General features: G+C 63.8%; 1 protein-coding gene and 1 long non-coding RNA gene across 10 annotated transcripts; both read right to left on the bottom strand.

The window, feature by feature from the left end:
* Positions 1 to 864: 864 nt before the first annotated feature.
* On the bottom strand, positions 865 to 5,680 carry LOC122235801. Of its 3 annotated transcripts, XR_006213847.1 has the most exons (4): positions 5,519 to 5,680; positions 5,111 to 5,274; positions 3,479 to 3,891; positions 2,915 to 3,014 (listed from the first exon to the last, which is right to left on the bottom strand). It is a non-coding gene; the product is annotated as an uncharacterized LOC122235801 (long non-coding RNA). The 3 variants fall into 3 exon arrangements; XR_006213846.1 differs by lacking the exon at positions 2,915 to 3,014 and adding an exon at positions 865 to 1,540 and having other exon boundaries at positions 3,805 to 3,891; positions 5,111 to 5,680; XR_006213845.1 differs by having other exon boundaries at positions 5,111 to 5,680.
* Positions 5,681 to 6,792: 1,112 nt separating this feature from the next.
* On the bottom strand, positions 6,793 to 16,397 carry PBXIP1 (PBX homeobox interacting protein 1). 7 transcript variants are annotated; one of them, XM_042975938.1, is made up of 12 exons: positions 15,484 to 15,818; positions 14,864 to 14,965; positions 13,719 to 13,805; positions 12,345 to 12,486; positions 12,121 to 12,185; positions 11,871 to 12,042; positions 10,341 to 10,580; positions 10,214 to 10,237; positions 9,903 to 9,958; positions 9,677 to 9,808; positions 7,959 to 9,139; positions 6,793 to 7,555 (listed from the first exon to the last, which is right to left on the bottom strand). In XM_042975938.1, the coding sequence occupies exons 1-12, from the start codon at positions 15,706 to 15,708 to the stop codon at positions 7,510 to 7,512; spliced, it is 2,472 nt and encodes an 823-aa protein (XP_042831872.1). In that variant the 5' UTR covers positions 15,709 to 15,818; the 3' UTR covers positions 6,793 to 7,509. The 7 variants fall into 7 exon arrangements, with proteins under 7 accessions (XP_042831872.1, XP_042831873.1, XP_042831876.1 ...); XM_042975939.1 differs by having other exon boundaries at positions 12,345 to 12,471; positions 15,484 to 15,817; XM_042975942.1 differs by lacking the exon at positions 15,484 to 15,818 and adding an exon at positions 13,999 to 14,125 and having other exon boundaries at positions 14,864 to 15,127.
* Between the last annotated feature and the right edge of the window lie 681 nt (positions 16,398 to 17,078).

Here is a 17,078-nt window from a genome sequence, read left to right as displayed (position 1 = left end):
CCTGTGACTGGGGCCTTCTGTGCTCGATGACCGTGGCCTCGGGGGCCGTGCAGCCGGGCAGGTGAGGCAGAGCGTGGGGAGGAAGGAGCGCCCAAGAGGAAGAGAAGGGAGGCAGTCTGAGTCCTTGGGAGCCGAGGGAGAGAAGTCCGTTCGTTCGTTCATTCGTTCGTTCATTCGATGTCTGTAAATGCCTGAGACGCACCAGGCACCGCTAGAGCTGGGACAGTGAGCGAACGAGAGCCTGCTCAAAGAGCATTTGTTCCCCTGAGGGACCGGCAACGATAAAGCAGCTTCAAAATAGAGCGTGAGAAATTTCATCCCAAAACTGGAGAGGGGAACAGACATAAATTAACATCCGCCTGATGCTCTGATAGAAGCTGTAAGTGGCTCTAAGTGGCACCATCGTGTGGTTCCCCCTGCCTGAAACACCCTTCCAGCTGTCTTTCTGCGCTGCGGACTCTGAGTTGTACTCCAGCACTTAGCCTGTGACGCCTCCTCCCCGCCTCCCCACCCCTCTGCCTTGGATCCCTGCTTCCTATGCTCCTGACATACCTCACGCTCACCTCACACTCGCTTACCACTTACTCACACATCCCCCCACACACATAGGTAAGAGTTACTATCCACTGAGCGTTTACTACGTGCCAGACATTTATTTACTCAATCATGTGACATAAACACTACTATCCCTACTTAAAGATGAGGCAACTTTAAGTGGCACAATTATTAAATTTTTTCAAGTGTATTTATTTTGAGAGAGAGACAGTGAGAGGGGAGGGGCAGAGAGAGAGAGAGAGAGAGAGAGAATCCCAAGCAATATCCATGCCTCCAGTGCAGAGCCTGATGTGGGGCTCGAACCCACGAAACCCTGAGATCATGACCTGAGCCGAAACCAAGAGTTGGACGCTTAATCGGCTGAGCCTCCCGGGCGCCCCGAAGTGTCGCAATTATGATGAGGCTCATTATAATTGAGACACTTGCCCAGACATCTATTAAATAGATTATTGTACATAGCGCCCCACCCCCCGGGATCACTCCGGAGAGAAGGGGCAAAACGCTTCTAAACACACAGGTGGACAGTCAGAGACTTACGACCCGTCCCCTCTCGTGACCCGCCTTCCCTAAGTTGCTAAGTGCTCAGTAAGGGTGAACCCAGAGGAAGGACAAGGCACCGGCCAGCTGTGAGTTTGTAAGTTCTCCGGCCTTAAGAAACGCCACACGCCGACATCCCTGGAGGTGAGAGGCGTCGAACCTCTCACTGGACAGTGCGCGCTCCCAAAAGACCAACGGAAAGTTGGATTCCCCTGCTCAGTCCTCGGTCTATGAATTATCTCCGCCGCTATGAGGTAAGTGTGTGACCTTCGCTCTTATGGCCGAAGCCGTTCAGAGGGCACGTAGCAGAGTCTGTCGGCACCTCCAACTCCAGCTCCCGGCTGATCTCACCCAGAACGCCGGGCAAAGCAGGGATCCTCCGATGTTCAAAAGAAACAAGCTCTAAAAAGTCAGCTAGTCTGCCCATGGATGGTGGCCACGGCTCAATCTGGAATACGACACAAGAACAAACAGGATTTTTGCTTAAGCAAGCCCTATACCGGTGGGGGGGCTTGACCTCATGAGCCAGAGACCAGGAGTCGTGGGCTCCACCGACCCAGCCGGGCGCCCTTAAACAAAGATTTTTTTTTTTTTAAATAAAGATTCAGGATTTAGAAAAATCTTTTTGTTCTGTGAGATTATCATGTACTGAATGCCAGCTTTGGAGCTGGGGACTGGCCCCACTTCAGCCGTTGAAGAGCGATGTGTTGATTTCATGTCACCGTTTTTCACTATCTTCGAGACAGACGCTGGTATTTACTCTCAAAAGGAGATGGACAGACTCAGCTCCAAACCAGGAGCTAGAAGTGGCCGAGCTGGGTCTGCGTGGCTCCAAAGCCAGCGGTTCTGGCAGCCAGGGGGGCCTCCGGAACCCTCCCCCCCAGCCCCGCCTCGGCCTGCCGTGTAGGTCCTCGCCTGTGTCCCTCCCCAGGCTGCCAGAAGGCAGGTCTGGTGGTGCCAGCCGGGCCAGGCCTGGGAAAGCACTGCATGAGCCACGATAAATAAATGAATGAGCAAATGGATGGCTCTTTGGGGGAGAGTCTGGAGGCCAGGCCTCTGCTCCTGAGGCTCCGAGGGCATTTGCAGGCACCCTCAAGGCCGAGCCTCGGAACCCCACACCCCGTTGTTCCGGTCCCGGGGCGGCTCCCCCCGCCTCCGCCCCGCTGCAGTCCTCCACGGGCAGCCTCCTGTCTGTCTGGCTGCCGCTTCTCCGAGTGGCAGAGGGGACACCAGACGTCCCTACAGCACCAGCTCGAGCCACCCACGGGTGACTTCAAAGCTCAAGGGCAGAGGGAGGAAGAACCGGTTCCCCCAGACCTCGCCTTACAAGCTTGAGGAGCGGAGGGAGGCGAGGGGGGGGGGCGGGGACAGGACGGGGACAGGGGACTCTTAGGGGTTGACAGCCAAGGGCTCCAGCCCCAACCCACCCCTAGCAAGCTTCGTGACCCCAGACAAGTGATTTCTCTTTCTGGGCCTCACTTCTCACTCTGAACCAGAGGCTGGCTTCATGCCCGTGAAGGGCCGCTCCGGAGCCAGCCTCCTCCTGCCCACAAGCTGGGGCGCATAAGGGGCTGCCGTGGCCAGAGAGGAAGTGCCACAGGGCCAGGTACCCACGTGGCTGGGTGGGGGTGTATGGACCAGACAGAGACACGGGTGGGAGCTCGGGCTTCCCGGCCTGGGGCCTCCTGGGGAAGGTGGACAGTGCCCGCGGATAGTCTTGGTCACTGTCCAGCTGTGACAGGACCATAGGCAAGCCACCTCCTCTCTCTCTCTCTCTCTCTCTCTCTTGTCTGTAAGAGGGTACTGACGGTCTTACCCTCTCTAACGTCTGCTTGTCCGTGAGATGGGAGAGCCGAAAAGTCTGTGGCCCAGGCGGGTAAGGGGCGGCCAGTCTCTGGGTGGCCTCACGCCACGTGGGGTTTCTGCAAGGGCCCGAGGCCACGTTCCGGATGAGCCAGCGTGGCAGGCCTGTTTGGTCTGTGGGTGACTGACGTTCCAAAGGGGGCTAACCCTTCCTCTCCACGGTGCACGGCTTAAGTTTCTGCCTTCCCTGCCCCAGCCTGGCGACCTGTCCCTCTGACCCTCAGCAGACAGGTCACTCCCCCTCCGGGCCACTCCCCCCACCCTTCAGGCTCAGTAAGGTTAAGAGTCTGACGCTGGTTGGAACTTCTCCAAGGGGGCCCTGACTTGGGGGGATGGCGAGAGGGGACGCACAGCCGGGGAGCAGTGAGGGACCTGCTGGGAGGCTGGCTGCCCCCCCATATCTGGCAAAGTCAAGCCCAGCTGCCTTCCCCTCTCCACCCCACCCCCCCACCCTGACAAGACCAGCCCCGCCCCTCCTCCTCTGCCAGCACTGCGGGGGGGGGGGGGGGTGCTGCTCAACCACCTGTGCCAGGGCTGGGAAACCCAGCGTGTCCTCGACCGCCCGCTTTCCCCTGGCCTTGTCCCATCCAGGCCTGGGCCGCTCGAACTCGCTGCTCCGGCCACGTTGCCTCTCTCCCAGGCTGTTGGCTGACACCTTGAAACTACCCCGATGTCACATCCTGGCCACCCGCTGCACAGCGCCCAAGCCTACCGGCCCTGGTACAGGCGCCCAGCCTCCACTGCCCGCGGCAAAGCCCCTCCTTAGACTTGCAGGTGGGCCTGTGGGAGAACGGTGAGCATGAACTTAACCATCTGGCCCCAAGGCTGTTCCCCCTCCCCGGGCCTCACCTCTGCCCTCATGGCAAATCCTACTGTCCTTCAAAGTCCAGGTCAGAGGCCAGCCTTCCCTCCTCTTCACGCCCTGCTGACTCCTCCCTGGCAGCGTGAAGAGAGAATTCTGCCTGTTAAATCCATCCAGCTGCTTGCAGGGGCGGGGGAGGGGGGGGGGCGGTGCGGGCAGCACTGGGGTCTGCACAGCACGGGGCAGAGTGAGATGCAAGCTGGCACCCCTCCCCCACCCCTGCCAGCTCCTGCCAGGCGGTTTGGGAAGATGCTCTCGGTGTCCACTGTACTGATGGGGAAGCTCACCCTGAAAGCAAGGGGGCGCCCGGCCTGAGGCCCGCAGGTGGGAGCCGGTGGGGACCCGAGACTGGTTTCCCCCGTCTTAGCTTGCTCAGACCAAAGGTCTGGTTAGAGGAGACCTGGGCGGGGCCTCCATCGGGCCCAGAATGAAGAGGAGGGGCTGAGCGGGGCGGGGCCTCTTCTGGAAGCTGAGGCCGGAAGCTGCCCAGCAGGCACGTATCTCAGCGGTAAAATGGGAGGGGAGGGGGCTGCTGTCGTCGGGGTTCAGGGATAGGCAGCCCGGTCCCACCCTGCAGCTCCCTACCAGCCCCCCACAAGCACGTGCAGGTGAGGGCCCGGGCACCCCTGCATCAGGGTGGCCCCGGGAGGTCCCTCAGGCAACAGCTGGTCTGGCAGAGGCGGCTGGGAGAGGGTCTTGGGAGGAACACACACCCCTGACCTTCAAGGAGCTTCTGGGGAGCGGGGGGTGCCGGCCCCAAACTCACCCAGGACCACATCTCTGCCTCCAGGATGGGTGATGGGAAGCAGTAGGGAGAGGAGGCGGGGGGACCCCAGGGGCGGTAAGGGCTGGCAGGGGCACCAGCGAGGGAAGGCGGGGCTGAGGGCAGCGGGGAAAGGTCAGTGGAGGAGCCTGGGCAGGGGTGAGGGGCACAGATGGCGGGCTGGGGGACAGATGAGAAGTGAGTTTGGGGACCAGCCAAAGGAAGCAGGAGGCCCAAGGGGGCGCCCCTGACTCACGTGATTCCCCCAAGTTGCCCCTTGCCCCTGGGGCTGAGCTCTTAGCTGGGGGGGAGGGGTGGAAGGTCTCAGAGGAAAGGGCAGAAAGGCCCAGACCTTAAACTGGAGGGGTCCAGACCAGACCCTGGGGGCCACGCAGGGCTGGGGGCAGACGCCAGTGGGTTCGCTCCCAGGTTCCCCCACCCCTGTGGGTACCAGCCAGAGCTGCTGTGGGTACATGAGGGTGACAGAGAGAGGGGCCTCGTGTCCTGTGATGGGAGTGAGGATCACCTACCTAGGCCAGCCCAGACACAGGGTGGCCACCGGGCAGTGGCCCTGGTGTCCTGACCGTCCCCAACAGACCCCTGGGGCTCCTGGCTCTCTTTTTCTCTCGGATACAGGGGACACAGCGGCTTCGGAGACCTCAGACCCAGCTCAGCGCTCCTACTCCCTGAGGGGCTAAGAGGGACAGGGGGCTTGGGGACCCTTCCCAGCCTCCCCCAGACTTTGCGATGCTTTTCAGACCCTGAAAAGCCCCCAGCACCCACAACCTCTGGGAACCCAGGGAGGCCAGGCTGTGCCCCCTCCCCTGAAGCCAGGCCCCTCCCGGGATGAGGAATCTGGCCTCCCTTCTAGCCTGAACCCCTGCCCTGGAGACTCAAGCTGACGAGTCAGCTGTTCACGCAGCATAAATTCTGAGCACCTGCAGGCGGTGAGAAAGGTGAACAGGATCAAAAGGCATCCTCAAGAGGGGACGACGGTCTACGGAGGGGACAGTCTACGGAGGGGACGAGCATCCATGGAGGGGACAACAGTCCGCAGAGGGGACGAGGGTCCAGAGGGGATGACGGTCCACAGAGGAGACGAGGGTCTGTGGAGGGGATGAGGGTCCGTGGAGGGGGCAAGGGTCCATGGAGGGGACAACAGTCCACAGAGGGGACAAGGGCCCAGAGGGGACGACAGTCTGTGGAAGGGACAGTCCGTGGAGGGGACAAGGGTCCATGGAGGGGACGACAGTCCGTGGAGGGGACAGGGGTTCAGAGGGGACAACAGTCTGGAGGGGACAGTCTGTGAAGGGGACGAGGGTCCAGAGGGGATGAGGGTCCACGGAGGGGACGACAGTCTGTGGAGGGGACAAGGGTCCAGAGGGGATGACAGTCTGGAGGGGACAGTCCGTGGAGGGGACGAGGGTCCATGGAGGGGATGACAGTCAGTGGAGGGGACAAGGGTCCAGAGGGGACAACAGTCTGGAGGGGACAGTCCATGGAGGGGACAACAGTCTGTGGAGGGGACAGTCCGTGGAGGGGACGAAGGTCCATGTGGGGGGGGGTGAGGGTCCATGGAGGGGACAAGAGTCCACGGAGGGGACAAGGGTCCAGAGGGGACGACAGTCTGTGGAGGGGACAGTCTGTGGAGGGGACGAGGGTCCACGGAGGGGGGGGTGAGGGTCCACGGAGGGGGGGGTGAAGGTCCGTGGAGGGGACAAAGGTCCACAGAGGGGGCGCCTCCTCACACACACCCTGCGCTCCTGGTTCAGCCCCCAGCCAGAGGCCCGCAGGAGCCCGTTGGCTCACAGCCCTACTACAGCCAGCGGTCCCTCCTGAGCCCCCGCCGCCCACCACAGCCCCTTCTGGAGCCGGCGGGCGCTCTCCCCTTCCTGAAGTCACACTGCGCCATTCCGTCCCTACACTCGCACGGGACGTGCAGGCCGGTCGAGGAGCCCGGTCAGGAAGGACTTCTGGGCAGTAAGTGGCCCAGCGGACTCTGGGTGAGCGCAGGCCCTCACCTCACCTGGCCGGGTGGGTCTGGGTCTGGGGCTCTAAGCGGTGCGGGAGGCGAGGTCAGCGGCAAACGTGGAGCCGGGGCGCCACCTAGTGGCTTCCCACCTCCCAGCCCAGAGCCCGGTGGGGGTCCTCCGCCCCTTCCTCACACCCTCTGGCCGGCGACAGCTTTTGAGTGCCAAATACAGAACAGGCATTTTGCTTACATCGCTTTATGTAATCTCTCCCCAGCCCCCCAGTCCCTTTGTTTGAGGATCAGAAACCCAAGGTTCCCAGAAATTAACCTGCCGAGATCTCTCGGCCGGGACGGGGGCCCAAGGCTCACCCTCGGGAACCCATGGCCCTCGGCAGCTGTGAGCTCCGGCCCTGAGGGCCCGAGGCGGGTGGGGAGGATGAGGTGGGGACAAGGTGGGTGTGGGGTCCCCTGTGCTTACACGCCAGCCCAGTGACGGAGCCCCCAGCCGACAGCACAGCCCCAACAGCGTTTCCTGGGGCTGAGTCTTCAGTTCCCATGAGGTGGGGACGGGGAGGAGGCAGGAGACTTCAGTCCCCGGGGGCTGCCGCTTTCAAATGTAACAAAACCCCAAGGAAAGCCCTCGTGCTGGGCCTCCATCCCAGGGGGCACAGGCCTCCATCCCAGGGGGCACAGGCCAGTGTGTGCAGCCAAGGGGCCCCTCTGGGGGCACACGCACCAAGGCTCTCTGGCTGCAGAATCAGATTCCTGTCCCCCCACAGCCCCCCCCCCCCGCCCGCTGGCCCCCAATCATTTGCATATATTTGCATGAACAGCAAGGCAGGTCCAGCTAAAGCCTTTTCTTGGCAACAGTGGCATCAGTGCAAGGCCGGGTGACTCTCCTAGGGAGCCGGAGAAGACGACAGTTCAACGGTCCCCGGGGTCAGGGGACCCTGGGCCTCAGCCCCTCCCCGGGCTCCGGAAGTGTCTGTCCTTCTTCCCTGACCTGTGGGGAGACCAGGTGGGGGCAGGAAGAGGCCTTCAGGACCACGCCGCGTGGTGAGAAGAGGCTCCTGTAGCAGCGGGGACCTGTCCCCCCTAAGGCAGGGGGGGACGGACCCACCCTCCCAGTGTGAGGTCCCCGGCCAGCGAGGCAGGAAGCCTCCTCGGCACTGTAGGTACACGCTGGACGCAAGTACTCGGGAGGAAAGGTCCCCCCAGCCCGAGGGGACTCCCAGGACCACCGTGGAGCGAGCACAGGCGGCCTCCTGACCTCAAGGGAAGACCGGAGCGCATCTGGATGCTGCTCGAAGGGGAGCCCGCCGTGGATTACAAACTCAAGACTGGGACTCAGGGCCTGTGCTCCCTCACCCCCCGCCCCCCCCCGGCCCCCGCCCACAGCTGCCCACCTCTTCTTCAGTGCTTTGTCTCCAAAGAAGTGGCTGAAGATGAAGCCCTCAAAGTCATCCACCTCATCGTCGTCACCCGTCTGCCTCACCGCCACCTCCTCCAGGCTGTCCTCCAAGGCATCCACAAAGTCCCGGAAGCGGAGGCGGTCATGGCGGAAGATGCCATCCTCCCCAAAGTAAGCGGGCGAGAGCGGCAGCTCCTGGGTCAGCTGCCCGGCCCAGGGCAGCCGCGCCAGGTAAGTGGTCAGCACAGAGGCCAGCTCCTGTCGCCGCACCGGGGCCAGCTCTGCCCCGAAGGCCAGGCCCTCCTGCCGGGCACACTCGCGCACGCCTGAGCAGCCCTGCGGGGCCCGGTACTTGCGCCTCAATAGCTCGGCCCACGGTGCCGGTGCCGGTGCCGGGCGGCCTCGCCCGTCGCTAGCGCCCTCCTCCCGCTGAGGGTGCTGCTGCCCCCCGGGGGGGTGAGGGCTCCCACTCCTCCTAGGGCGCTCCTCAGGGCCCTGCCGCCTGGCGTCCTTCCTGCTGCCCCACTCCGCCCCCTGCGGCTTGCCCTCCCCCCAGCCCTCTGCCGCCTCCCGGCCCTCACCCCCCCAGTTCTTTCTCTCCCGACCAGACCCCTCCTTCTTGTGCCTCCGGGGCTCAGCGCTCCGGTCCCCCTGCCCACCCCGCCGCTTCTCCTTTCCACTCCACTCCCTGGGACTCTGGAAGCGGGGCTCCCGGTGCCCGGCCTCTGAGGCGTTGGCACCGACCCCGGGGTGCCCGCCCCACTTCTCCAGGCCCTGCAGCTTCTGGGCCAGTCTGCGGCCCAGCTCGGCCAGGTCCCCTCGGCCCGCACCGCTCAAGCTCTGCTCCAGGTCCTGCCGCACCGCCCCCAGCAGCCGCCGCTGCCTCTCCAACTCGCGCCTTAATGCCTGGGCCTCCGCCTCCAGCCGTTCCTGCTGCTCAGGGAGGCCAGGGCCCGGCTCCCACTCCCCGGAGACCCCGCCGCCCAGAGGGCCTCCGCTCCAGGGGACGCACACCCCGTCTGGGCCCCGCACGCAGCCGGCCCGCAGCCGCTGCAGCTCGGACTCCAGGGTGCGCTGGGCGGCCTCGCCCCGCCGCAGGGCCCCCCGCAGCCGCGCGTTCTCCTCTTCCAGCTCTCGGGGCTGGCGCACCAGGCTCTGAAGCTCCTCCTTCTGGGCCTGTGGTGAGGGTGCCACAGGCGGGTCGGGAAGGGCCCGGTGCCTCCCGCCCCGCTTCCGCCCAAGGGAGTCGGCAGGACACGGCCTAGGACGCTCAGAGAGTCTGGTTCTCAACCTCCTCGCCATCCACAACCTGCACCGAGCCCGTGACCCCAAATTCCGTCACAGACCTCAGCTTCCACGTCCTCTACAAGGACACACTTCCATCCACCTGAGATCGACCAGACGCGGCTCTCACGGCCCTTTCTGCCTCCCACACCCAGAAGAGACGTTATTAATCGAGCCTCGGCAGTCCCACCGATCCCTGTTCACACGGGGCCCCGGGCAGACTGCACCCATCAGGCAGGGTGGCCTCAGGCAGCGGGGGCGCCAGCCGGGATGCCAGCCGGGCCTGGGCCGTGGCCGCAGGGTGTGAGCAGAGAGCCAGGAAGAAAGCCTAACTCCAGTGGACGGAGGAGATGGTGGGGGGAGGCGAGCAGAGGCAACCTGTAGGACACACACCCCTCCCACCCCTCCCCCACCCCTGCGTGCGCCCACCTGGAGCTGGGCCTGAAGCAGCCGGATGTCCTGGTTCTCCTTGGCCAGCTTGTCCAGCAGGAGGGCCATGCTCTGCAGGCTGGGCACCCTGTCGGGGGCTGCTGAGGCCTGCAGCGGCTGCCCCAGTCCGTCCTAAGGGCACAGGAGCCAGTGACCCCTCCCGCCCCACAGCCCGGCCGCCCCGAGTCTCCCGGACGGTCCCCGCGCCCCCCACGCCGTCCAGCACCTCCGCATCCGAGCCGGTGTCTGGGAAGGCCTGCGGCTGTGCTTCCTCCGTGGGCCCTGTGGGAAACCGAAGTCCCAAAGCTGGCCCGCCCGCTCCCTCACCCCTGCACACACACGGTCACCCGCCTGCCCTGGGCCTACCCTACGGCTGAGAAGTCCGGCAGGAGAGGGCCGAGGGTCGCCCTGAACAGCTGAGAAGGTCAGTGACTGAGCCATGAATGCACAGCCCAGGGGCCCTACTTCTGACTCGGGGAACCGCCAGTGGCCTCCCTGAGGCCGGGCAGGGACGAGCCAGGGCCCCGCCCCACTCACCGCTGTCAAACTCCGAGAGGCCGCCTGAGGATGGAGACAGAGGGGCTCGGTGAGGCCAGAGCGGAGGAGAGGGGCAGGAGGGGTCGCGGAGACAGGGAGGAGGCCGCGGCAGGGAGGTAGCGCTCACCGCAGAAGAGCAGGATTCCCAGGCCCAGCAGAACCAGGGCCCCAAGGAGACACACGTTGGGGGAGAGGCCCGGCTCCCCGCCCGCGCCCTCGCCGCGGGCCTGGCCCTCCACGCCCAGGGCCGCCACGGGCCGGGGGGTGCTGGGCTCCCGTCCCCGCCGCCTCCGCAGCCCCTCCGCCTCCACGTCTGTGTCTGTGTCGTCCTCACTGCTGGAGCGGCGGGCCTCCTCCACGGGCCAGGCTGGAGAAGCAGTGGGCACGAGGCAGTGAGGCGACCGCAGAGAGAGACATAGTCAGGGACCCTGCCCCCGTCCACCTGGGCGGTCTTCAGATGCCCGGCCTATGGGGGGGTGGGGGGGAGGGGCGGTCCTTCCATCTGCAAACTCAGGGAGCAGCTCTTCCCTAAAAGCACCCCCTCCTCCACACGTGCCCCCCACCCAGCTCCCTCGGCAGCTCCTGTGCCCGCCGGGCGCTGCCTCTCAGTCCGTCCTGGCTCTTCCCGGTCCTAAAGGCGAGGGTCCCGCGGGGCCCGGCCATCTCCCCGCACAGTCACCCACACCACTGACTTTCCTCCGTAGCAGACGAGCCCCCAGTCCGTAGATCCTGACCTGGCCTGCCCACGGCCCTGGGCCTGATGACCATCTGCCAGCCACCCTACCTGAGTGTCACCTGGGGACCAAGCTCTCAGTACCCCACCCTCCACACCGGTGCCCCCCCCCCACCCCTGTTCAGAGAACGACCCCACTGCTACCACCTGGCCACCTGAGCCCTCCCCCCGGGCCCTCCCCCCACACCCCTGCCTCGTGTCTGCCTACCCTCTCTTCGGCAGCTTTGCGCGAGCACCTCGCTCGTGCCCTTAACGGCCCAGGTCTTGCCCTCTCCCTCCACCCCGTCCTTCAGCAGAGGACTCGCCCACTCCTTGGCCACAGCCTTGGCCAAAGGCTCCTCAGCGCGGGACAGGCGGCCCATGCCTCTGCTGACGACCAACAGCCTGCTCCTTCTCAAGATGCCTTCCAACCAACCTGAACCTTCCCCCGACCGCTCCCGCCCCTCTCTCCCTTCCCTCAACTGTCCCCTGGCTGAACCACTCTCCCCTCCCCTCCCTCCTCTCCCCTTCCCCCTCCTTTCCCCACGCTCTTGGTCTGACTTCCATTTGGTTCAGACGAGTCTGCCTCTCACACGGGCCACGCACCGCCCACCCCCCCTCCCCTCCTGAGCACAGAACTGACATGTGAAAGAGGCTCAGGGAACAAGAGTTGAATCTAGAAGCAAGAAAAGAAGGGGCCTCGTGGCACAAGGGAAAGAGTCAAGCAGACCCAGGCCCTGCCGCTTACCAGCTGTGTGACCTCGGTCAAGTCACTTGACCTCCCTGAATCCTCGGGGGTAGTGGTGAGGTTTCACTGACACATGGCAAGGTGAGTGCTACGCTGCTAAGTGCCGGGGCCTGGACCAGAACCGTGCTCAGCAGCAAACGCCCTGCCCCCCATTCCTTCCAGAAGGAGAGGAAAGACGGAGACCAAAAGGCTCTCACCTGCGTTGGGAGATGAGGGCAGGCTCTGTGGGGGGCTGTGACCCTCCAGGTCCTGCGTGTCTCGTGTGTCTTCTGGGCCTGCCACCACAGGGGCCTCCTCCAAGTCTCTCTGGACCACCATGTCTCCCAGGCCGGAGGGCTTCGTGGCACAAGCGTCACCTTCCAGGACACCCTGAGCAGACACAGCCACGAGCGGCTCCAGGCCTCCCCCCTCTCCAGTTGCCCTCCCCAAACCGGTGAAGATCCTCACCTCGGCCTCGGTCTTCTCTGGCAGAAGGGGACCGCACTGGGGACTTTCAGTCTGGAAGGGGGTCTCTGCAGCAGACGAAAAGACCCAGGAAACATACCACTGTCCCCCAGATGAACTTCCTACATAGCCCTCTGGCTCCCACAGGCCCTACCAGATTAGAAGGGGCAGGAGACCCCGCAGCGTAGACGAAGGCGGCTGCACCCGCCCTCAGGAGGGCCTGTTACCTTCTCCATTCACGGCCCCAGCTAGTTCATCAGCAGCTGCCTCGAAGTGGCTCCGAGGGGCCTGGGGAGCTTTCCCGGGTTCTGGGTCCATCCTGGATTCTGGGCCCAAGGTCTCCACGGGCAGGCCCTGGGGGAGGGGGTGCTCCAAACCAGGAGCACGGGTGCTCTGCTGGGGTCCCTGGGGCCAGCCGCACGGCCCGGGGACCCCCACCCACATCTCACAAAAACCTACACGTGCCATAGCGAGCTAACATGAGGTGGGGGAGGGCGGCGGGCGGCAGCTCCTCTCCCTGACCTCCCTGACCTCGCTTGACCTCCCCTCCCTGCCCTGCCCTGCCACCGTGAGGGACTTCCAGAGGCAGCTGCTGGCCAATGGAAAAGTGCGGCTGGGCCAAGACACCCCATCACCTAGGAACCTGGTGCCCCCCACCCTCCCAAAGAAGCCGGCCAAGGCCGGGTTCTCCCACCTCCCCACCAATGGAAGCTGCTGACTGGCTGGGAGGTGGGCGGCCGGCAAGAGAACAGAGCCCCCTGGCCACTTAAAGGTCACGATCACGTTCCCCATGGGTTTCCCTGCAGCGTCCACTCAACGGGCCGCCCACTTTACTCGCATCTTCCAGGCTTTTCTGGCCTCTTCCACTGCCCCACACGCAGCTGCTGGCAGCCGACAACTTGGCCCGCCCCCTCCCCCCCCCCCGAGTTCTGCCCTCCCTGCACACCCCTGCCCAGCAGGCCTGCCACCCGCTCACCCAAGCAGGGCTTCTGCAAGCCCTCCAAGGATCGTTGTGCGCCTCAGTCCGTTTCTGTGCGGTTTTCAAACCACTCGTTTCACCACGGCCACCCCTCTAAGCCAGGAATCACAACCCCCTCTTACAGCGGGGGACAGAGAGGAAGGCCCCGCAGTCGTTCTGGGCCAGGGCTCTGGCCCCAGGCCCTGTGTCCTGCCCTCGCTCCCACCCTCACACCCCTCCCCCTGGCGGTCCTAACACTCCAAGTCACGGGGCCCGGGGCCCTTGACGAGCTTTCTCCGGCCCCCTCCCCCTTCTTGGTGGCTTTGGGGACACAGGAGCCCACTGGCTTCCTGCCCCCACTGCCAGCCGCGCTGCCCGACCTTCAAAACACTCCCTCGTTCACCCCACCCACAGGCGGTGACTGTCCCGAGGCCCTCGAACTCACAGCCCTTCTGTGACTCCCCCACCCAGGAGGAGGCCTGCGTGCCGGGGCCTGCTCCCCCTCCTCCTGCCCCTGGAGCTCCTCTCGGCCGCCAGGAGGTGACACAGGTGCCCGGCAGAACCGAGCAAGGGGACAGACCCAAAAGGCAACCCAGCCCCGCAGGAACTTCTCTCCCACAGGGTTCCCAGGCCTGCGTCCTACCTCCGAGCCGGCAAGCACCCAGCTGTTGTCAGAGTCTGGGCAGGAAGCCATGGTTGCTGGGGTCCCCGAGGGGGCTGTGGCTGCCACCTGCGGAGAAAAGTGCTCTTAAGGACCCCGGTTCCCTTCGGCGAAGGCAGGATGCAGAGAGCAGCCTTGGCTGGGTTCCCGGGGCTGAGCAGTGGCTTCCAGAACCAACCCTTCGAACCCTGACGCTTGAACTTTCCTGGGCAGTATCAGCTCTTACAGATCAACACCTGTCAGCACACACAGAGAAGTTCACCTGTGGTCCCTGGGAGACTGAACTGACTTTGAAAGGTCCAAGCACGGAGCTGGAGAGGATCTGGGGGTACCCGGGCCAGCGCCCCCAGGTTAGAGCCAGCGGAAACGGAGGCGTCAAGGCTGCTGACCTGCCCGGGATGAACAGCTAATGGGAGGAGGGAAGAGAACAACCACCCAGGCCCCCCCACAATCACTCCCCAAGCCCCTCACCGGGGCCCAGAAGCTGAGACTGGACGGCCTCCTTCCCACTGAAGTGTCCTGCCCACCATACATCCTTCCTACAGGCTGGTCAGGGGTTCTCAACGCTGGCTGCACACCGGGGCCGCCCGAGATTCTGATTCAACTGATTTCGGGTCAGACCCAGGCATGGGTCTTGGGGGTTTTTGTTGTTGTTGTTTATTTGTTTTTTTAATTTTTCTCTTTAATGTTTATTTATTTTTGAGAGAGAGAGAGAGAGACAGAGTGAGAGTGTCAGACGGGCAGAGAGAGGGAGATACAGAATTCGAAGCAGGCTCCAGGCTCTGAGCTGTCAACACAGAGCCCAACTTGGGGCTCGAACTCACGGACGGTGAGATCATGACCCGAGCCAAAGTCGGACGGCTCCACTGACTGAGCCCCCAGGCGCCCCCCCTCGCCCCGCCCCCGCCAGGCATGGGTCTTCTTGGAAACCTCCCAGAAGGCTCTCTCCTGTGCAGTCCGGCCTGAGAACACCTGACATGGCCCAGACGCGTTTCAGCACACCCTTGGTAAATCTCCTCATCACGCTGACTCTCCATTCTAAGTTCTGTTTCCTTTCTATGTAATCTGCAGGGTCATCCCATGGAACTCAAGGCAACTGGGAAAAGGGTTTAAAGACAAGGCCTTACGGTTTGCAAAGTGCAGACGAAAATCAGGGCTGCGGCCCTGCGCCCTGCTACTCGCCTCTGACTCGGCAGGTGGGGGTGGGAAGTCACGCCAGCTTCTGAAGCCTGACACAAAGTGGGGTAAGGAGAGGGAGACCTGTCCTGTCACTCCAGCCAAGACTGTCCCCTGAGTCTGGGCAGCTGTGACGGGGACCTGGCACAAGGCAGGAGGATAAGATGAGCTGACCCCCCCCCCCCAAGTCTTGGGCTGTGGTCCTTCAGAGGAGGACACAGGACCACTCACAGAGGGGCCAAACGGGGGGCACAGGAGCAGGGCTCTGTAAGGAAACGCTAGGAAGGGAAGTGAGGCTTGGGAAGAAACGCTTAGGGACCCCCGCGCGGCCCCCATCTATTTAAGCTGGTGCCAAGTCCTGCGCAGGGTCCTGATACTCCTGTGGCCTTTCAAGACCCACGCCCGGGACAGACAGCTGACGGTGTCTTCCCCAAGGCCCGTGCCTCCTAGACACGCACAGCCGTCCCACAGGCAGACAGGAGAATGGCTGCAAGGACCCCCACACCACATCCAACGGGACCCCCTGGCCAGCTTCTGAAGGCATCCACACAGCCAGCCCTGTTAGGCCTGCCTGCCACTCTCGGGCCTTCCGCCGCCTTCTGTCACCATCTCCCCATTCCCAGTTGCTGCGCGTGACTGTTAACAGGTGGTGGCAGGAAGGAAGTGGCAGCAGCTTGGGCTGAAGTCTCTGTTTCTCCCTGGCCGTGTACAGCCTGCTCGGGTCCTCCAGAACCAGGAACCATGGCAACCAGGGTGATGTCAGACTCACTGTCTCCATGGAAACCAGCCCCGGCATTTGGGTCAACAAAAGACAAATACTTCTGAGCCCCAAACAGGAGACAGTCTGGAACCCCTGCACCCAGAGTTCCAAACTCTGCCACTGCTCTGTCCGTAGAGTGCATCCAAGATTCCAAAAGATGGCCCCGTTCTCCTCAGCCCGCATCGCTTTACCTTTTTAGGAAGTTCCCTTCTCGGTCCAACCTACATCGCTCCCCGTGGGGTTTCAGATCTCGTTCCGGTCTACCTCTCCACCTCCACCCTCCCCACAAAAACGGACCTTAAGGCTTGTCAGACACTCTGCTGTTCCTAGAGGACAGCTAAAGGGGGAGCTCTCCCCCCTGCACAAGCTGGCAAGTCTGGCCCAACTCAAGCCCTGTAGGGGTGGCTGCCCCAAACCTCGGAATCAAAGGACCCCCGCGCCACCAGAGCATGCCCGGGGCGCCCGAGCAAGTGCCGGTCCGGGACACGGCCGTCCCGGACGCCACCTCTCCAGGCCCAGCAGGGACCAGCAGCTCCCGGGTCCCCGGGGACCAGCGTCTCCACGCCCCTCCCGTGTGATGGGGTCCGCGCGACCCCTGCCCCGCCGGGGCCTCACCTGACCCAGCAGTACCCGCAGTCCTCACCCGACTTGTTGCGGCCTCCCCGGGTTTCCAGCCCAGGAGAGGAGGGGCCCACGTGACCGGGACTGGCCAATGGAGAACCAGTGTCCCGGAGAGGGCGGAAACTTTGGGCCAATCAGCGCTGGAATCGAGAGCCGGCGGAGGGGAGGGGGACCTGCCGGGCCCCCAGCCCCGGGCTCTCCTCCCACGGTCGGCTGGGCTTCCCGCAAGCTGGGTTTTCGGTGACCTCGCCTACTTTCCCAGTGTAGAAACAGTTGCTAGGGGGGAAGACCCAAAACTGAAAGCGAAGGGTGGTACCTCCCGAGACCGCAGGGGCCAGGTCGACCCCAGGACAGACAGGGACAGCTGCAGGATGGGGGAAGGGAGATGGCATCCCGTGGGTTGGAAATAACCCTCCCACCGCTCTCCTCGCCCTGCGCCAGTGCAGATTAAGGATGCCACCGCTACTTTTCTAAAGGGGACACCTGGGAAGCATCCCCAAGTGAAATCTGCTAGACCAGGGGCAGCCCCCTTCCCACTGCACTTGACCTGGAGCTCTACTTGACCCCTAACCCAAACAACTGGGGGAGGGGCAGTAGGCGCTAAACCCAGAAACACCAACGGCACTTGCCTCCCTGGGGCCCTGGCTCCAGGCCGGGTCCAGGAATGTGCCCAGAAAAGAACTGCTTTCCCACACCAGGGACGCAGGGGGAGGGGTGGCGCACACAGGCCTCCCTCGGCTCCTCGCCTCGCACCAAGGTCAGCTCAGGGGCCAGAATCTCCACCA

Source organism: Panthera tigris, chromosome F3 (assembly GCF_018350195.1).
Source record: "Panthera tigris isolate Pti1 chromosome F3, P.tigris_Pti1_mat1.1, whole genome shotgun sequence".
NCBI classification, from domain to species: domain Eukaryota; kingdom Metazoa; phylum Chordata; class Mammalia; order Carnivora; family Felidae; genus Panthera; species Panthera tigris.
This window is presented reverse-complemented; position numbering and strand designations above follow the sequence as displayed.